Consider the following 21,077-nt stretch of genomic DNA (forward strand, 5'->3'; position numbering starts at 1 on the left):
AGATCTGGGGTAGAATAGGTCTTCATCAACCAATGCTTGCCGTAAAAGGCGACTATGCTTGTCTTAAAAGGCCACTAAGGAGATCGGGTGATCAGGCTTGCTGACTTGCTTGATGCATGTCATCGATCCCAACTGCTTAGATCGATGCTTATGATATTAATCACTGGATTGTCTGGTCCAGACTCGATTATCTACAGACCGCCGTCATATAGCTGGAATATTGCTGAGTGTGGTGTTAAACAACAAACCAACCAATGCAATTACCAACAGGGAGAAACATCCGTGGCCAAACACAGATGCAAACACACTAACAGACACACACAGTCAAGCCCAGATCAATCACTGGATTGTCTGGTCCAGATTTGATTATTTACAAGCTGCTGTCATATAGCTGGAATATTGCCGAGTGTGGTGTTAAACAACAAACCCCTTGACCATCCATTAAGCCTTCCATCAGTCTACTCAGGGATTTGATAGTATGGGAGTGTGATCTGATTGGTTTTAGAGACAAATGATGGAATAAGTTGTCTGTATGTTATGTCAGGCCGTTTGGTATTGATGAAAGGATCAGAGCAGGTCTCCAGTAATCCACGCTGGTCGTAAGAGGCTACCGAATGGATCAACGGTCAGCCTCGGTGCCTTGGTCATCATTCCCCGGTGGTGTGGTTCATTGTTCACAATATGAATCACTGAATTGTCTGGTCCAGACTCGATTATTTACAGGCCGGACATAAAGCTGGAATATTGCTGAGTGTGAATTTAACAACAGACATACAAACAAATTGATGAAAGGTACAGTTGGCCCTAATCCAGTTTGCAGTTCACAGTTTCTGGATCAAGGGTTTGAAGTTCAGATTGATCTGACAGCATCATACCCTGGTGAAGTTACCTACAGTGAGAAACATCTGGCCAAACACAAACACAAACACACAGTCAAGGCCAGGTCTTCCTTATGATAAACTAACTCTTTAACCAAATGTCTACTCTCCCTCCCATACCGTACAGAGTACAACATAGCAGACGCAGCAGACAGGGAACTGAAATATTGTGAAAGAAATGCTATATTGTAACTCCCTTACTCCAGTAGGTCCTTGGACAAGGACTGAAATATTGGAACTAAAATATTGGAACTGAAATATTGCGAAAGAAATGCTATATTGTAACTCCCTTACTCCAGTAGGTCCTTGGACGAGGACTGAAATGTTGGAACTAAAATATTGGAACTGAAATATTGCGAAAGAAATGCTATATTGTAACTCCCTTACTCCAGTAGGTCCTTGGAAGAGGACTGAAATATTGTGAAAGAAATGCTATATTGCAACTCCCTTACTCCAGTAGGTCCTTGGACAAGGACTGAAATATTGGAACTAAAATATTGGAACTGAAATATTGCGAAAGAAATGCTATATTGTAACTCCCTTACTCCAGTAGGTCCTTGGAAGAGGACTGAAATATTGGAACTAAAATATTGGAACTGAAATATTGCGAAAGAAATGCTATATTGTAACTCCCTTACTCCAGTAGGTCCTTGGACGAGGACTGAAATGTTGGAACTAAAATATTGGAACTGAAATATTGCGAAAGAAATGCTATATTGTAACTCCCTTACTCCAGTAGGTCCTTGGAAGAGGACTGAAATATTGTGAAAGAAATGCTATATTGCAACTCCCTTACTCCAGTAGGTCCTTGGACAAGGACTGAAATATTGGAACTAAAATATTGGAACTGAAATATTGCGAAAGAAATGCTATATTGTAACTCCCTTACTCCAGTAGGTCCTTGGAAGAGGACTGAAATATTGGAACTAAAATATTGGAACTGAAATATTGCGAAAGAAATGCTATATTGCAACTCCCTTACTCCAGTAGGTCCTTGGAAGAGGACTGAAATGTTGGAACTAAAATATTGGAACTGAAATATTGCGAAAGAAATGCTATATTGTAACTCCCTTACTCCAGTAGGTCCTTGGAAGAGGACTGAAATATTGGAACTAAAATATTGGAACTGAAATATTGCGAAAGAAATGCTATATTGCAACTCCCTTACTCCAGTAGGTCCTTGGAAGAGGACTGAAATATTGTGAAAGAAATGCTATATTGCAACTCCCTTACTCCAGTAGGTCCTTGGAAGAGGACTGAAATATTGTGAAAGAAATGCTATATTGCAACTCCCTTACTCCAGTAGGTCCTTGGACAAGGACTGAAATATTGGAACTAAAATATTGGAACTGAAATATTGCGAAAGAAATGCTATATTGTAACTCCCTTACTCCAGTAGGTCCTTGGAAGAGGACTGAAATATTGGAACTAAAATATTGGAACTGAAATATTGCGAAAGAAATGCTATATTGTAACTCCCTTACTCCAGTAGGTCCTTGGAAGAGGACTGAAATGTTGGAACTAAAATATTGGAACTGAAATATTGCGAAAGAAATGCTATATTGTAACTCCCTTACTCCAGTAGGTCCTTGGAAGAGGACTGAAATATTGTGAAAGAAATGCTATATTGCAACTCCCTTACTCCAGTAGGTCCTTGGACAAGGACTGAAATATTGGAACTAAAATATTGGAACTGAAATATTGCGAAAGAAATGCTATATTGTAACTCCCTTACTCCAGTAGGTCCTTGGAAGAGGACTGAAATATTGGAACTAAAATATTGGAACTGAAATATTGCGAAAGAAATGCTATATTGTAACTCCCTTACTCCAGTAGGTCCTTGGACGAGGACTGAAATGTTGGAACTAAAATATTGGAACTGAAATATTGCGAAAGAAATGCTATATTGTAACTCCCTTACTCCAGTAGGTCCTTGGAAGAGGACTGAAATATTGTGAAAGAAATGCTATATTGCAACTCCCTTACTCCAGTAGGTCCTTGGACAAGGACTGAAATATTGGAACTGAAATATTGCGAAAGAAATGCTATATTGTAACTCCCTTACTCCAGTAGGTCCTTGGAAGAGGACTGAAATATTGGAACTAAAATATTGGAACTGAAATATTGCGAAAGAAATGCTATATTGCAACTCCCTTACTCCAGTAGGTCCTTGGAAGAGGACTGAAATGTTGGAACTAAAATATTGGAACTGAAATATTGCGAAAGAAATGCTATATTGTAACTCCCTTACTCCAGTAGGTCCTTGGAAGAGGACTGAAATATTGGAACTAAAATATTGGAACTGAAATATTGCGAAAGAAATGCTATATTGCAACTCCCTTACTCCAGTAGGTCCTTGGAAGAGGACTGAAATGTTGGAACTAAAATATTGGAACTGAAATATTGCGAAAGAAATGCTATATTGTAACTCCCTTACTCCAGTAGGTCCTTGAAAGAGGTGATGTTGTTGATTGTTGCTCATAATATCAACCACAAGTTCCAGACTCAAATATTTACAGGCCCATCTGAAAAGCTGTAATACTGAGTGTGGTGCTAAACACAGAAGTCAAAACTTGGAAACTAAAAGGTTATCAAGCTGTATTTTGTAAATATATTTATGTCTGCTCATAATATCAGTCACTGGATTGTCTGATCCAAATTTGTGTATGTACAGGCTGCTGTCGAAAAGCCGAGAATGATGTTAAACAAAAAAATGCCTCGACCATCCATAATCCTTCCTTCAGTCTACCCAAGGTGTTTATGCATACAGTGGCATTATTATTTCCATCATTAGTTAAAAAAACCTGTTTGTGTTGATTGACAGTGTTGTATTTGCAGCAGCAGTCCCCACTCTGGACCAGGACCAAGCACATCGTTTGCTGCTGACACCGTGGAAACAATGAAGAGGAGGAACTGCCGCAGTCTCGTCATCATCGAAGGTGAAATCGGTGCCGGTGAAAGCCTGTTGTCCAAGGTCCCATCACGGAATGCATCTCGGTCCCTCCTGTCCCTAGCTCGGAACCGGATCCTGTCCTCAGTTGATACCAAATCCTCGAACGTTCAGGATCACTTTGTCATCAACTCCTGTGACGTCAAAGTATCTCTCCACCTGGCATCGACAGTAACGCCATCAGCTGATGGCCGACTGACGGACAGGGAACTGGAGGAGACGAAAAACCTGTTCCTGAAGCCCCAGAAGGCCAAGGAGATGTATCGCAAGCACCTGCAGTACTTCCCCTTCCACCTGGACCTGCAGGAGGTGTGGGAGGAGCTCGGCATGGAGTACGGCACCGAGGATGTCGTCATGATCAAGAAAGTGTACGAGGCCATCCACAGCAGTAGCAGCATTGGTGTCCGAGAGAGTGCCATCAAGGTAGGGTGTCCCTACATTAGAAGGAATTCTCTGTAATTTTCAGCAATTTCATTAGCTATTGAGAAAAAAGAGGCTTAAAACCAATCTCTCTCCATCACTCCTGGTACCCAGACATTAGGATCACTGGATTGTCTGGTCCTGATTTATGTGCCATCCTTCATATAGCTGGAATATTGTTGATTACAGCATTAAATAAAACGAACAAAATTGTGGATGGAGTTCTCTCTAGGTTGTCAGATTCATGGTGAGCTGGGGCAGACCATGTCTTACGTACTCACTGCTCGTCACCACAACAATAGTGAATGTGGAACTGTGGTTATTGTGTCTGGCAAACCCTTTTGCTCTTACGACTTGTTGGTCTCGTCCTGACCTGATACAGCAGTAACAATGCTGACTGTGGGGTAAAACAACATTCACTCACTGATGCTGAAGATGTATTTGTTTGATGAAATGTTACTAGTTACAAAGAAAACCCCAACAAATTCATTTGAAACATGGTGCACAAAATAGCATCAGGAGCATAATTTTGCTATTCTTTTTCTGTCTTCTTTATGTTTCCTTGGCCTTGAATAACACAGTGATAATTTGTCCTACTTCTCAGACCACCATTTTCTGAATTGCTGCCCCCATAGAATGATTTACTTTTCTTGGTTAGGTCAATTGGTGACAGTCACAGTGAGATGGCACCATTCATTGATGTGTATATCAGTTGACCGCCAGTCATTTATATCAAATAGTGATGAACTGTCTGCAAATTGCATAGTTTGGGAGATAAAACTGAGGTCACTCTCATGTAATTCCTAATTTGACCCATTACCTACTACCGGTACCTACATGTCAGAATTATGAGATCTGATTGGTCCACATAATCTTGATAAAATATGATATATCCCGTCTGGGAGGGAAATATATTTCTCAGCGGAGAATAAATTCCTTATACCAAGCCATGGAGAAAGCAGGTTGCGTGTGGATTTCTCAGCAGTAGAATAAACCGCTTAAACAGCTCTTCGAAATCATAGCACAAGTTAATCTACACTCAATCAAACATGTTTTCTATCAATTTTGAAGAATTTGTTTAAATTCTTTTACAATGTCATATTAAAACATGTCGGTAAGATAAATGTGTTGTAGCAGGAACACTCAGGGTCCATGAGGTTTTATGCGTACCTCGTTATGTTTTATACCACGAACCTCCCGGTCCGGCTTATGGTAAAAAAAACTAATGAGGGACCCATAAAACAACACCTTGGACCCCTGGTGATCCTGCTACAACTTATATTGTAAACCATTACAAAAGCAGTCAGGGATAAACTTTCATGTAAGAAACAAACATGGACTTCTGGTTCAGTCAGAGGAGGAAGTTGGCGACATTCAAAAGGAAATGTGGTTCCTGATAGGATTCAAAGGCAAATGGCCAGTCATTAATTATTGACAACTGAATTACTGCAGTCAGTGTGGGAGACAGTTATCAAGACTAGTATAGGTAACCCCAGGAGGACTATTGAGACAGCCAGTCACAGGGCAGGGTCAAGTGGTTACATAGTGGCATGTTCATCTGTGCTAGAGTGTGTTCTGGATGTAATAATTTACAAATATAGAATCATGGAACTTCAGAGAATATTCTCCATACTCTACGTTAATTTCATATTCTTGCTGGTGCTATGATTGTGTGATGATTTTCTTTCTTGGATAGGTATTGAAATTTAGTTTTCTGATATATATTATGGTAAAAACAATTTACTGTATTTATCTGTATTATAAAAAGTTCATTAGTGTGGCATTTCAGTGTAACAAAACCATACATACCGTAATACATATTTGTTAAACACCATTTGTACATCACATTGTCCATCTGTCTACCACCCATACATCCATCTATTGGTACATACATCCATCTATTGGTACATACATCCATCTATTGGTACATACATCCATCTATTGGTACATACATCCATCTATTGGTACATACATCCATCTATTGGTACATACATCCATCTATCTATTGGTACATACATCCATCTATTGGTACATACATCCATCTATTGGTACATACATCCATCTATTGGTACATACATCCATCAATTGGTACATACATCTAGTACCAGTACATCTGAACATCCAGCGGTCCATCTGTCCATCACACCACAATCCATCTGTTGGTCCGAACATCCTCCAGTTCATCTGTCCATCACACCACCATCCATCTATTGGTCCGAAAATCCACCAGTAAATCTGTCCATCACACCAACATCCATCTATTGGTCCGAAAATCCTCCAGTAGAGTCCATCCACCCATACATCCATCAGTCCATCCACCCATGCTACCATCAGTCCATCCACCCATACATCCATCAGTCCATCCACCCATGCCTCCATCAGTTCATCCACCCATACATTCATCAGTCCATCCACCCATACATCCATCAGTCCATCCATCCACCCATGCCTCCATCAGTCCTTCCAGCCATACATCTATCATTCCATCCACCCATACATCCATCAATCCATCCACCCATACATCTATCAGTCCATCCAACCATACATCCATCAGTCCATCCACCCATGCTACCATCAGTCCATCAACCCATACATCCATCAGTCCATCCACCCATGCCTCCATCAGTCCATTTACCCATGCCTCCATCAGTCCATCAACCCATACATCCATCAGTCCATCCACCCATACATCCATCAGTCCATCCACCCATACATTCATCAGTCCATCCACCCATACATCTATCAGTCCATCCACCCATGCCTCCATCAGTCCATCCACCCATACATCCATCAGTCCATCCACCCATGCCTCCATCAGTCCATCCACCCATACATTCATCAGTCCATCCACCCATACATCTATCAGTCCATCCACCCATACATCCATCAGTCCATCCACCCATACATCCATCAGTCCATCCACCCATGCCTCCATCAGTCCATCCACCCATGCCTCCATCAGTTCATCCACCCATACATCCATCAGTCCTACTATTGGTTCACCTTCCCGTCCTTAGGTCCTCTGTCAGTTCATCCACCTACCACTGTCACACATCAGTCATATTTTAATCAGTTCATTCATCACATGACCACGTTCCCGTGAAAAATTGCTTTGCCTTTGCATGTATTTGTGTTGGATGCCCCAGGTGGGGCAGGATATGTGCACTATCTCAACTGATATCATCAGTGATTCAAGGACACATGTTCATAATACAGATGGAAGTGTACAATGGATTCTGCTTTCAGACGATAGTTCTTATGAATATGGAAAGGGTATGTCGCTATTATTTACAGTACACTAAACAGGGCTATTCACCCTTGGTCAAAGTAGAATCAGAATGTGGGTCAGAGATCCAATCAGTGCCCCACTTCTGTATGATGCTTGAAGCAGTCCATCCCCCCCCCCCCCCCCATTGTTGAGAGCTATGGGAAATGGAATGGTATAGAGATAGCAAGTTTGACATGAGACAGACAAGGGTCTTCCTGCTAACTCATGGTATTTGAGGGTCAACTCATTTGAACAAGAAACATGATGTATGACTACTGTGTACAGCCATAGGCTCATATTAGTATCTTGACACACATCCTCTTTCCTCTGTTCCTATTAAATATCTGATTAATCCATAGTGTTGCAGGAGAACTGAATGCCATTTGCAGTGACCCAATACTCTGCTGGCTTTAGTCATGCTTGGTCTCAAATAGCCTTTGTCTGAAATAAAACAGATGTATTGAAAATTTTTCTACAAGAAATACAATGTAATAATGCTTATTGGGTAATTAATAATAATTGGATTGTTTAAGAGAAGAAAACAGTTTTAGAAATGTGACATGCTGTATTTGCCATAATAAGCATCTTAGTCTCCTAAAAAAATGAGAGAGAGAGAGAGAGACCCTCTCAAGTAGAAAGAATATGTGAATGCCATAAACATCGTTTGGGGCACTGATCTCCATATACAAATTGGGGCCTTCTGTTGAGCTTATGCTGTGTGTAACATGTAGTGGGATAGAAAATTAGGTTGTTGCTATGTGGCCAGCCCGTGTTCTCCTCCTCATAATGATGAATACTAATTATACAGCTGAATATGCCAATCTTTCAACATGCTTATGAGACAATTATCATGAAAAAGTTACCTTGACGAGATGACATTGAGCAGAACAAAGAAACAAGCAATTCATCAACATGCTCCACCCAGGAAGTGAGTGAGTGGTATGGCATGTTTATGTGTCCTAAAGTGATGTAAAGGCAACTGCAGATTGATTGAACCAATCAAACATATTTTATGTCCTATCATTGTAGACATACATCCCTGATTATGATTCTTTGTTTGTGAGCTCAATGTCAGTGCTTGTGGGGTTCACCAAATTGTACAGATCTACGGTTTTATCACTTTGGTAGTTTTCTTTATATTAACTTGACGTGACTGAAAGAAAGGGGTGTTAACCACTCACTCACTCACTCACTCACTCACTCACTCACTCACTCACTCACTCACTCACTCACTCACTCACTCACTCACTCACTCACTCACTCACTCACTCACTCACATAAGGTTCATGTGTTAACTTCTTTGAGAGGTTTTTAGAAGTTGGACCACTAAGTAAGGATACTTGCTTCATAACGGTGTTAGAATCTACACTGAAACGTTGCTCCTAATTGTGATAAAGAAGTTGTTCATCCCTAAATCTTGACTTAGTTCATGTGCTGTGTATACCATATATTATAGGCTATTCCAGGTATATCGACAAACCTTAACTGACCCTCACAATCAAATAGTGCCTTCAGAGTGACCTCGACAAAAACGCAGTAAACATGGTAAATCCACTCTCGTTCATTGTCAATAAATGTTTCTACTTGAACGAAATTCAGATGTACACCTTTTCACAGCAGCAATGCTACCATGAGCTGGCAGGGGTTTAAAACAGGGTTTAAGCTAAGTAATTGCAAATGCTAATCAGCATGATCAACAAATTGTAGGATAGAGGTGAGCTAATTATGTCTAGCAGTGATTTTCACTTATGGATTGTCATGTTTGTGTGTTGATAAGCTGATCAGTTGTGGACAATGATTATTGATTTGTCACCTGTTTGCTTATACAGCAATTTTGCATCTAATTTATGTATCAAGTTGTCAGCTCAAAGGACCAAGAACATGTAAATATTTATTCAGACTTTCTACTTTCTTATTCTTTTTATTAGCAAGGAAATGATGATAAATGAGAAAGGAATTGCCTGCAGGGAATTAAAATATTACTGAAAATCAGAGTGTCCTTTATTTGCAATAATAATAAACACCTCGGTAGCAACTGAGCCTATTTGTCTGTCATCCTTTGTAAAGACTAATGAAGCTGTAACGTCATATGTTTTCCCCCACCAATGATGACATATGTATTGGTATTTCACAGCTAGTTTTATTCTAAATGTTCTGAAATTTGGTATTTGTGAATTTGGTAGTGGAACTTTTGAAATACTTTGACCTTGATTTTACTTTGGCTCCATACCCTGGTGAGCTATGGTGCCGTGGAAATGTTATTTTATGGACATACTGGAGTATATTGTCACATCAGGTTCAAAGCACATGTCAGAAACAATAACAAATGAGAGTTTGCTATAAACAATTGTTTCTAAACTTTGTGTTTCCCACTGATCCAATTTTAGATATGGCCGACATTGTGGCCATATTGAAAATATTATTTTTTAACATTACTCAGCCATATCTGCATGTATGAATTATGAAATGTGATACGCAGCAAACATGTGGTATGTGGAATAACACAAATATATTTTCGCAAATTTTGATTGTTGATGAATCTATGACCTTAGACCTTCACATATCCCTTTGTTCCTAGTGTTACTGCATTTGCAACGTCTCTGAAACTACAAGACCTATAATACTGAAACTTTGTACAAATGCTTCCAGCTATAGTGTCTCTTAAGATTTGCTCACAGAATTCCAATCCGACTTTGGACTCAGATGCCGTGATTTCATCATAATTCGGGGGCACGGGTGGCCCAGTCGCCTAAGGCGACACGATTCGCTGTGCAGATGTGTGTCCCTTGGGCACGCCAGAAACCTATGATTGTGGGTTCTAATCACTGTTCGCCCCAATTATGTTTCTACGTTTGTCAGCACCATACCCGCGCACTTGGGTTTCACCGAAGTGGTAAACGTCTGAGACCTGCATCACTTCGGGCTTTCCTCCCACATTAAGCTGACACGTCGCGGTATAACTGAAATACTGTTAAAAGTGGCGTTAAACCCAACTCACTGACTCATCATAACTCAGGCGAGCTACAGAGCCTGGCTGTAGTTTTCATTATGCCCCTGCATCCATGACACAAGGACATCACACCTACCTGCACTCTGCCTTCCTGTGGTTGTTACGCTGACTGAAAGTCCTTTTCTTCGCAGATTGTAAGAGCAGTCAAAAGTTCCAATAATTTCTGAAAGTGTGTCATTTCTTCCATTTTTCCTGGTGTTGATACGCGGTCATTGGCTTGCCCCCAACTCCACACGTCCCTACGCCCACCTTCCCCTTGTCCCCTTGTCCCTTGTCCTAAGTGTGGAATCGTTGGCTTCATCTCCTGGTGTCTACCCCGAGACAATTGCAACGTGTCGATAGTTCCACCAGTTGCTACATCCCTCCTAATGAGCAGGATCGAGGAGAATTGCACTGTTTAATTGGCTCAGACACCTGCTATTGTGACCTGAAACACAGACTCGTCTTCTGTCACTTTCATCTCATAGGATGTTATTTGACAAAGTAAACACAATTTATACATAACAACTTGTTTATTTTACAGTAATGGTGGTATAGATCCTTGTACTGTTGTGAACAAAGGCTGAATAATGAACATGGTACAGAATATATATGGTTGGTGGAGGATCAACAGTAACAAAAATTGCATACATGAGAGAGATTAACATGAGTAGGTTAAATAATAACTACAGAAGGATAATACTCTAACGACTTGGGTGATTATTACTTAATGTGTTCATAGTTTGGGTTGGGATGAAATTGCCATGATCTCGGTTGTGGTGCTTGTGGTGGTGAATATTGACCGCTTCTGTTACTTTCATCCTCTTCAACTTCACTGAAAGAAAACTAACAGTAGCAGTCCACATTCTCCTCCACAAACCATCACTCGACAGAGATCAAGGCTATTTCATCCCATCCGCCTTCTATGAACTCATTAAGCAATCATCACCACACCAATGGAAACCTAATCCTGTTTAGTTGGCTTCCTGGGGGTGGCCCAGTCGTCTAAGACGCCACGATTCGCTGTGCAGAGTGCGCCTTGGGCATGCCAGAAACCTATGATTGTGGGTTCGAATCCCGGTTCGCCCCGATTATGTTTTCCTAGTTTGTCAGCACCATACCCGTGCTCATGGGTTTCGCCGAAGTGGTAAACGTCTGAGACCTGCATCACTTCGGGCTTTCCTCCCACATTAAGCTGACACGCCGTGATATGACTGGAATACTGTTAAAAGCGGCGTTAAACCCAACTCACTCACTCACTTACTAATTGGCTTCCTGGTTAATTGGCTTCCTCATCATGTGTTCAGTATTATCCTTCTGTTGTCATTATTTAACCTACTCATGCTTAACTCCTCATGTGTGCAATTGTTGTTACTGTTAATCCTCCACCAACCATGCATATTCTGTACCATGTTCAATATTCAACGGTATAAGGATCTATACCAAAACATCGCTATTACAGTAAAATAAAAAGGAAGTGATATCTGTAAATTGTGTCTACTTTGTCATCCGTTAACTTCTAAGAAATGGCTATCAATCAGTTCAATGTAATTTGTCCACTTGCAATGAGTTCAGGCCTGTTTTGCTCTCCAAGTCGTATTATCTTTTTTTAAAGGGAGTTAAGAAGGGCAAGTGTATGTGTTATGTCATTGAAGCGGACAATAATGAATGCTGTTTTCTTTCCAAATAAGAGTTTAATCCATATCACCGGAGCAATTAGTGGTAGAGGAATGAAAAGTAAAGTGTGTTGAAGAGTGATGCTGAGCTTAGAGTCACACAAGCAGAGTGACTTAATCAGATGAGTCTTGATGATATCTTGCTATGACGTCTTTGATAGGCATTTAGAAGTTTGGAAAACATGAGTACATGACACTTTTTTATGGATAGCAACTTCTTTTATTCTTCAGAACTACTTCTTGCGCCTTCTTCTGGTGAATGCTTAGTATGGCATAGAGTAAATATGTATTTATATATATATTTATATGTCAGGCAAGACAACAGTATAAGCATCTATACTGAAACGTCACCTTTACAGTAATTAAAGAAGTTGTTATCCATGAATTGTGTCTACTTTGACAAGCAATGAGGCAACCAACATGTCCATTGAGGTAGATGATGTGATTATAGTATAGAGGAGTTCACACTGGGTAGGTAGATACCTTGGTCTCTGTTAATGGCTGGGTCCTTTCTTTTGATTTCGACGCTTTTTTGAAGTTTCCTCTTTTTCCAGTGATTGATGTTGGTATGGAGTATCTTGGTTTGTGGCCAGGGAATATGGTGGTCAGGTTTTTTTTGATGAGATGTTCTGAAAGGGCAGATTTCATGTCAGATTTTACGACAGAGTTCTTGTATTCTTGTGGCTATTGGTCGTGAAGTCTCTCAATGTATTTACCATGGTGACAGAGTTTTTTTCAAAATGACTGCCACCTTTGATAAATATGTTGTTACTGAAACAAGTTTGAAACTGACGTCATCAAGTCATGAAAATACATGTTTGATGTACAAATAACAGATGTTGCACAATGTTTATTCTCAGTTCGATATAAATATGTACAACCATATATATCACAAAGAACAGAAAAACGTGCTTAGTGATTGAAGTCAAGAAGTTGGACAGCTGCCAATCAAAAATGTCATCTTATTTAAATATAATTCTGTAAATTATGAAAAATGGTTTTGATGCTTCTGATGCTGATGATGATTGTGTGCCTGTGAGATAAAATACTTTATGATGCAAAACAATATGAATAGAAACAAAACAGGAACTAACAAATGCAAAAAATCATTATACTTGATGGAACTGATCCTCATTTTTGGACACACACAATCTGTCAATGATTTCCTTTCCTTTTTGTTATTAATACTTGCCAAGAAGAAAATGAATCTTGTATGAATTTGTATGCCTCTTACCTGCAGTTGTGTATCTAAGGGTGTAGTTTGCTGTGCAGAGTTGAGTCCCTTAGACATACCAGGATCTGCTGATTGTTGTTCAAATCCCAGATTCACCCAGATTGCGATCCTGGGCCTGTCAGCATCAACGTATGATATACTACTCAACATTTCAGAGGGATAATCAGATATGTCATTGTATTTAAATAAACACTTGACATTATGAGAATCATCTAGTGTATCATGGAAAGATTAACAATTACCTCTATCAATAGTGGACCAGTATATAAATGTAATGCTGTTAAATGCAGCTCACTATTGAACTCAAGGCGACTATGCTTGTAAGAGGCGACTTATGGGATCGGGTGGTCAGGCTCGCTGACTTGGTTGATGCATGTCATCGATCCCAATTGCGTGGATCGATGCTCGTGATGTCAGTCACTGGATTGTCTGGTCCAGACTCGATTATTTACAGACCGCCGTCATATAGCTGGAATATTGCTGAGTGTGGCGTTAAACAACAAACAAACAAACAAACACTACTGAACTCACTCCTCTGTTTGAGAATATTCAGTCTTATCTTTAACAGAACTGGGGCATTCTGTATCTGTATTTAATTAATTATATGTCATTGGAAAGTTAGTGGGAATTGTGGAGTATTCTAGTTGTTAATGTGTGTGTTTGTTATGCTGATATCCCAGATTTGATTTTCCAACATGGATTCAAAATACGAAGCCCATTTGGTGGGGTTCAACATTCCTTGTATTACAGTGCCAATAGGATGGTTAAGATTGTAATAGCATTGTTAAAATGAGTTCCTGGTGCCTAAAGGTCACACGTAAAGAATGTTTTTTTGTATGAAGCCAGTGTTAAATGTTCTTTTACGAAGGTCACCTGGAACATGAACTGACAAATGAACATTTTAACATGCTTAATAGACAGTACGTTTAACAAAATAGTTCAGTAACTCGCAAGGTTATTTAATTAAAAAGGAAGGGGAAAACTTGCTGGTGAAATTACATTCACAAAGTTCCAATATCGATGAATGTAACTGTTCTTGGTTGCACACTTAAGTTCCAAATGTCACATGTAACCATTGCTATGATTTCCCCGTGGCATACTTGCAAGACAATTCACTTCTATGCTGCCATTCTATGCTGCCATTCTTGGTGTCCCTCAATGGGATATGGATGGAATACGGTGTCAAACTCTTTCTCTCAGTCACTCACTCGGGTAGCCTAGTGGCCAAAGCGTTCGCTCGTCACGGCGAAGACCCGGGTTCGATTCCCGCCACGGGTACAATGTGTGAAGCCCATTTCCAGTGTCCCCCGCCGTGATATTGCTGGAATATTTCTAAAAGCGGCGTAAAACCATACTCACTCACTCAAAACTCTTTTAACAATCAATGTAGATTTTCATTTCTAATGTCATAAACACTTTTGTCGCAGCATTTTGGGGCTTTTTGAGAATATTTAGATTCTTTAAGTCGTTTTATTGTTCGTCTAAACATTATATTCACCACAGGTATATCATTGCAAAATATTTCTTACAGCTAAAACCAACAAGTTCTATACCAAGTGGATGTTTTGCCATGAACTAGCTCATTTGGTTCTATCTACTTCTTGAGCTCAGTTATCTTGATTTAATATCTACATTGTTCTTGCTTCCATAAATTTATGTTCTGATTTCCTTATGTTTATCATTTTTATGGTTTAGTACAGAAAGTGAGAGGATGTGAGTGTGAATGAATTAGTGTCTATATCAATGTCAAATTTTAAATACTCTGTGTCCTTTATATCCATACCTCTAAAAAAAATTCATACTATTGATATCAACATGCATAACAAAGGTTTCTGAAACTCATTTAATAATTTTGCTTGTGTTTTCTAAAATTGTCTGTACATTACCCTTGTCGAACACTACCCTTGGTGTCTGGTCTTACCTGTAGGTTACACACAACCAAATGTTTTCCCATAGACTTCTATAGTAAAGTTATGATTTTTTTTTAAATAACTAAGCATTCAACAGCTATTACCTGTATGTGTGTGCACAGTTTGGCCTTAGAGCAGCAATAAAAAAAATAAAAATGACTAGCTTAGCCAGCTCCTTTTCCGAGTACCGGAAGCTAAACACACCACCCCCAGTTTCGCACCAAATGTCACCTACTTGAAAATAGCTGTGGTCACATTCAGCATAAGTCATCATGTTGAAAAAGACAGTACTAAATATAGAAAAACATGGTCAGTTTTAATAACTGGATGGATGTACATTTGAAAGACATAAAAATCTTACAGAATATGCTCCAATCACAGCCTGCAGATATCTCTCGATCTACACTGAAGGCTCCCTACGAAAACCGCACTGTCCAAACTGGTTCTGATTTGGTGTAGTAGAACCTGTAACAACAAGAAATTTCATCAGAAATAAAATATCAATTAAAGACTTGTTCGTCTAGGATATGGATTAAAAACAATGAATTACAAGTGCTTCATATTTTCCCTTTGGCAGGCTGAATACAAGACAATATGCAACATCTCCCTAGTCATCATGGTGCTGTTGGAACAGAAGGCGGTAAGTCCTGGAATTCTTTTCCCTGTGGTGTTCCATTAGCTACGGTATTCTGTTAGTTTACACTTGATACGAAATCTTTCAGATTTGGAACATAACTTTTGTCGTTTCATTCTGTGGTCTGACTTCCAGGACAGAGTGGCCTACAACTCACAATTTCCTGTGGAGAGTTGTGTCCCTCATCTGTGCTAGGATCTGCTTTTCAGGGGTTCAATCCCAGTTGTGTTCCTTGGTGTCTCCAGCTTGTGCCACCTTGGGGCATTGATTCCACACTAAACTGGCGGGCTGGGATTTCACTGAAATACTATTCATCCAGGCGTTAAACAACACTCGAACCTTGTCATCGAACCCTGTCAATGTGGCCCTGTCAGCTTTCAGTTGATGAAAAAATGAACAAGGTGTTATTACAGATTAGATGCAATCTGTTGCAAAATTGGACAAAAAGTCAGATTTGTTCGAAAAAGTTTTCCTGAAACAAATAATATTGGTGTAGAATATGATGTACTTGTATTGTGGTCTCAAATTATTTTCAGTTAATGTTGTTTTTTTCCAGCTGTCTATACTTGTTGACAGTAATTGATATACATGATATGTAATATTGATAACATGAACATTTATATGTGAATTCTTCTCTTTAATGTTCATGGGCTTCATATCTAATCCCTAATCTTTTTTTGCAGAATTTATTTTTCAGAAACAGTCTTCTTTAGATCACATAAATCCTGTATGTTTAGCCTTTTCGAATTTGTGTAGGATGGTAGGAAATAGCATGATGAATCACTGATGAAAGGCATGTCTAAATTTATCGCGCTCACCAACATGTGAAGGTTACTTGAAAAGAATCAAGAGTCAATGGTAAGTATACAATTAAACTCCTTTTTTTGTAATGTTTGGTGGATTCAATATGCATGTGACTGTGAAACCTTACTGTCATGCCCATAAAAGGAAAAACAAAGAACAAACAGAATGTTATTTTGAAAGTCTAAGGTGGACATTTGATTTGTAAGAATAATTGGTCCATGCATAAATGTTTAAAAAAATGAAAATGAGAACAGCAAATGTATGAGATTCTGTACAGCGAAACCCTGTTAGAATTGATTCCCACTGTCTAGAAACCCAGTAAGCAACTGACATGTCAATGGTCCTGTGTATGATGCACAGGTAACAGATCAGGTGAAGTTAATCAACATTGGTTGCAGAGAGTAGGTGGATGGGTGACCGTGTTTGGCAGATTGACCCCTGAGAGTGTCTCTAAGGGTCTCCTCACACTGATCATGTGTGACACATGTGGTGTCTCCTTAGGCAAGTGACTTTGTTTAAAGGGTGCATCTGTTCACCCAGCAGTGAATTGGTACCTAGTCCGATGAGATGGTGATATGACTGTTGACATTTTAGTGCCTCCCAGGCAGCTGGATTGTATACTCCCCAGGGAGTTGAGAAAGAAAATTGAGTGCACACTGATCTGTTGTTGATGATGATGATTAATGATTAATTATTAATTATTATCACCTCTGGATTAACAGGGTTTCACTGTATATTTACTTTTGCAAGATTTTAGAATCATGGCCATATATGTACAGACATTTTCTTCCGAAATAGTGTCTGATAAGCATGCCTGCTGGTCTGTATAGTGTGCTAAATTTTTAGCAAATAAGTAAAAATGTTTGCATTAAGTGAAAATGTTTGCATTTATGTTAATATTTTAATGTCTAAAGTGCAGAGACATTCCATTCATGATGTCATAAAGTGCTATGATGTCACACATCGAGGCTTCAATGCAGCACTCATCTCCTTCTCTTTTCCTGTAAACTATACGTGACATCATAAAAAGGGAAATAATGTCCAATATGTCACTGTGTTTTTGATGGTTTGATTTTTGGTCTGAGGTCCTTGTCTGAATCCTTCATTTTGGCGATAGGTTCAAATGTGTCATTAGAGGGCGCCCGATACATTACACTTAGATTTACAACTGAACAAAAAAACATACCAGCAGTCATCTTTGTATCTGATCTTAGAGTTTGACTTCTCATCTCTCTGTCAGTCATCTTATTGTGAAATGTATTTCCTTGCAAGTGTTTCAAGACATGGAGTGGTCGGTTTTCTGTCTGCATCGCCTCCCACCCTGCACAATCCTACTGGAAGGTGAGTGTTGATGCATGTTTGTCTCAGCTTTTGCTGTGTTATTGGTAGGAAATTGTTTATGAATATGCCTACAGACTTTATTGTCTTGCAAACATTTGTGCAGCTTTGAAATTGATTTTATGTGGAGTTGAAGAGATATTCTGAGGGCTTGTAGAATTTCAGACTTTTTAGGGAATCGATATTATCTATCTATCTATCTATCTATCTATCTATCTATCTATCTATCCATCCATCCATCCATCCATCCATCCATCCATCCATCCATCCATCCATCACAAACACATGGCCTGATCACTATCTGAAACAAATGCTCATGATACAGTTGGACTCTGCTTTAGTAGAGATGTCTTGTGAGTATATAAAGAGTTTTGTGTCAATACCCAAAGATTTTTCCTATACCCAAAAAAGAAATGAAATTAAAATTTATTTTTTTTAAATCCGAAAAATAACACAGGCGTTAAGTAAGCAAATTACCCAACACCAGAAACTCTTTTCATCTTGAGGTCATCACTACGTGAAATAATCCTCAAGCTTCTCCCTTGTATTCAACAAAACCTTCACAGCTCGGATAATGGCATCAAGAAGCATTTCTGATTTTAACCTGAAAATGTGCTGCAAGATAGTCATTCATTTCTTTTGTGCACTGTTCTTTGATGCTTGTTAGATGTTGGAGTGAGGAGGCACCTATGACTGGTTTATTACGGCAGAAATTACAGTCTCGTTGGTCTTTCATGACAGACAAAATGGCCATAGTGAAGAAGGAAAGTTTCAGAAATTATGTTGCTTCGGCTTTGCGTTTAGAGATGAAGTGTGTCTTTGATCTGTAATTAGTGCCAGTCAAGACTCTGTGATGATCTGTCAAGTCTTGTGCATGTTATCATTTTTTAATGGTATTATTCAAAAATTTTCTTCACTCTCCTTCGACTTTTTTTTCATCTCCGATTTCTAAGTGTGTTGACATATTCTGTGATTGTCATGTTTTCTTTGAACTTGGTAATAGTTGTTATTAGCAACATAATTATTGATTCCCTGTCTTTTCTTTAGATATATTTTAGTTTTATTATGCTAGACCAATTTGATTAGGCCAACACTTTTTATTGCTTATAAAGACGGGATTCAGCATAGAGACACATTAACAAGCTGCAGGGCAGATGTAGGAACAAATACCAACAGTTCTCCATCAGACATTCGGTTCCCATTATTCCTTATGTTGTTGTCAGACATTTACATTGTGTACTTCAGTTGCATTTTGGTCTGATGGATAATTGACTCTAGGTCGGATTTATATGGAGTTGAATCTGCATCAAGGACTTGAGTTTCTGACCAGGGGAGGTAACTCACATATTCGCTTCTCTAACACGAGTGTGACAGACATGGAACTTGTATGCAATGATGATGCGAAGACGAAAAAGACGAAATATCATTCGTGTGGCCTGTTACCTAGGGGTTGGGGTCGGGTTTTGTCGCTACAAAAAAATCCGAAACAATATCAACAATAACCTATATATAATGACAATCCAAACAGGATTTGTAATAAATGGATGTCATTTCTTTGAACATATAGATCGCTGTACCCATAAAATAGATGGTTATTTAGATCAGTTAGCTTCAACAGGATTTCATTGATGTGTTCAGTCTGGGATAAGACGTTTCCAATGTGCAATCGCAGGTCAAGGGGGCTTGACATATACTGGTTTCAGAAGAGTTTATTCAATTGTTTGAACTTTTTGGACACAACTTTGAAGGAAACATGGTATTTTATGTGAGTCTAAGAGTTCAATTGTGTTTTGTAAATTACTTTATAAAGTATCCAACTTTTTAAACCGACGTAGTTCTATACATTTATGAGAAAACGGAGAAGTTGTTATACGGTGACAAACGATTTCTGTTTAATTCTCCCATCATGCATCCCCTCTGGGACAGTTTCTCCTGATTTGATGGATGAATTGTCGAATAAAACTACATGAGACCAGGAAAGGGAGTAATTGTGGAGGTGCAGTAGGCAGCCATGGATGCCTTGTGACGATAATTGTCAGATACATTGCTATTTCAGTGAGAGTTCACCACATTTAACTTTGAATGATGACATTTTCTGTACTCTTTTTATTTGTCTTGTTTTGTTGGTGCTGGTTGTTCTCTGGTGTTTTGTGTTTGATGAAACACAGTGCAAAGAAATATCTGTATTGATATACGAATAGAACAGGTGGTTTTAAATTACATCAATCTTTGATTTAAAGAGTTTCTGATAGTACTGTGAAATTGAATTGAAATATTATTATGAAATACTGCTCTTTGTTAAGGTCAATGGTCAGTTAAGGTCAGTTTTGGGTATGAATTTAAAAAAATATTTCTTCTTAAAATTCTGTTTTATTAACTTTCGGTTTGCATCTATTCGTGTTGGATAAAGATGACTGCAGCTGCTTTAATTGATTACTAAGATATGAAAATGTTATCGTAAGTTGATCAGGAAACTGAAAAATTGCAAAGTATTGTGTTGGTTGCAGAGACAATTCTGCCAGGAAACACCAATCAGCACAGACACAATCCTGCCAGAAAACACCAATGATACTGACACAATCCTGCCAGAATAAACAAATAACCACTCACACAATCCTGTCAGGATTCACCAATAACCACAGACACAATCCTGCCAGAATAAACCAATAATACTGACACAACCCTGCCAGAATACACCAATAACCACTGACACAATCCTGCCAGAATACACCATTAATACTGACACAACCCTGCCAGAATACACCAATAACCACTGACACAATCCTGCCAGAATACACCAATAATACTGACACAATCCTGCCTGAATACACCAATAATACTGACACAATCCTGCCAGAATACACCAATAACCACTGACACAATCCTGCCAGAATACACCAATAACAACTGACACAATCCTGCCAGAATACACCAATAATACTGACACAATCCTGCCAGAATACACCAATAATACTG

At 39.0% G+C, this 21,077-nt stretch overlaps 1 protein-coding gene and 1 long non-coding RNA gene across 3 annotated transcripts in view; both read left to right on the top strand.

Annotated features, from left to right (window-relative positions):
• Window positions 1-21,077, top strand: part of LOC124121658 (general transcription factor 3C polypeptide 1-like) — a 293,316-nt gene that overhangs the window by 43,248 nt on the left and 228,991 nt on the right. Inside the window, exons 36-37 of one of the 2 annotated variants that reach the window (XM_048396961.1) lie at window positions 3,720-4,251; window positions 15,903-15,965. In XM_048396961.1, the coding sequence (XP_048252918.1) occupies window positions 3,720-4,251; window positions 15,903-15,965 (595 nt within the window). Of the gene's footprint in view, window positions 1-3,716; window positions 4,252-15,902; window positions 15,966-21,077 lie in introns of both variants that reach the window. The other variant, XM_048396960.1, reaches the window with a different exon arrangement.
• Window positions 15,976-21,077, top strand: part of LOC124121693 — a 176,546-nt gene continuing 171,444 nt past the window's right edge. The window contains exon 1 of the long non-coding RNA XR_007221598.1: window positions 15,976-18,104. This is a non-coding gene — a long non-coding RNA (uncharacterized LOC124121693). The remainder of the gene's footprint in view (window positions 18,105-21,077) is intronic.

This window comes from Haliotis rufescens, unplaced genomic scaffold (assembly GCF_023055435.1).
Source record: "Haliotis rufescens isolate VD_foot unplaced genomic scaffold, xgHalRufe1.0.p SCAF_16, whole genome shotgun sequence".
NCBI lineage: Eukaryota > Metazoa > Mollusca > Gastropoda > Lepetellida > Haliotidae > Haliotis > Haliotis rufescens.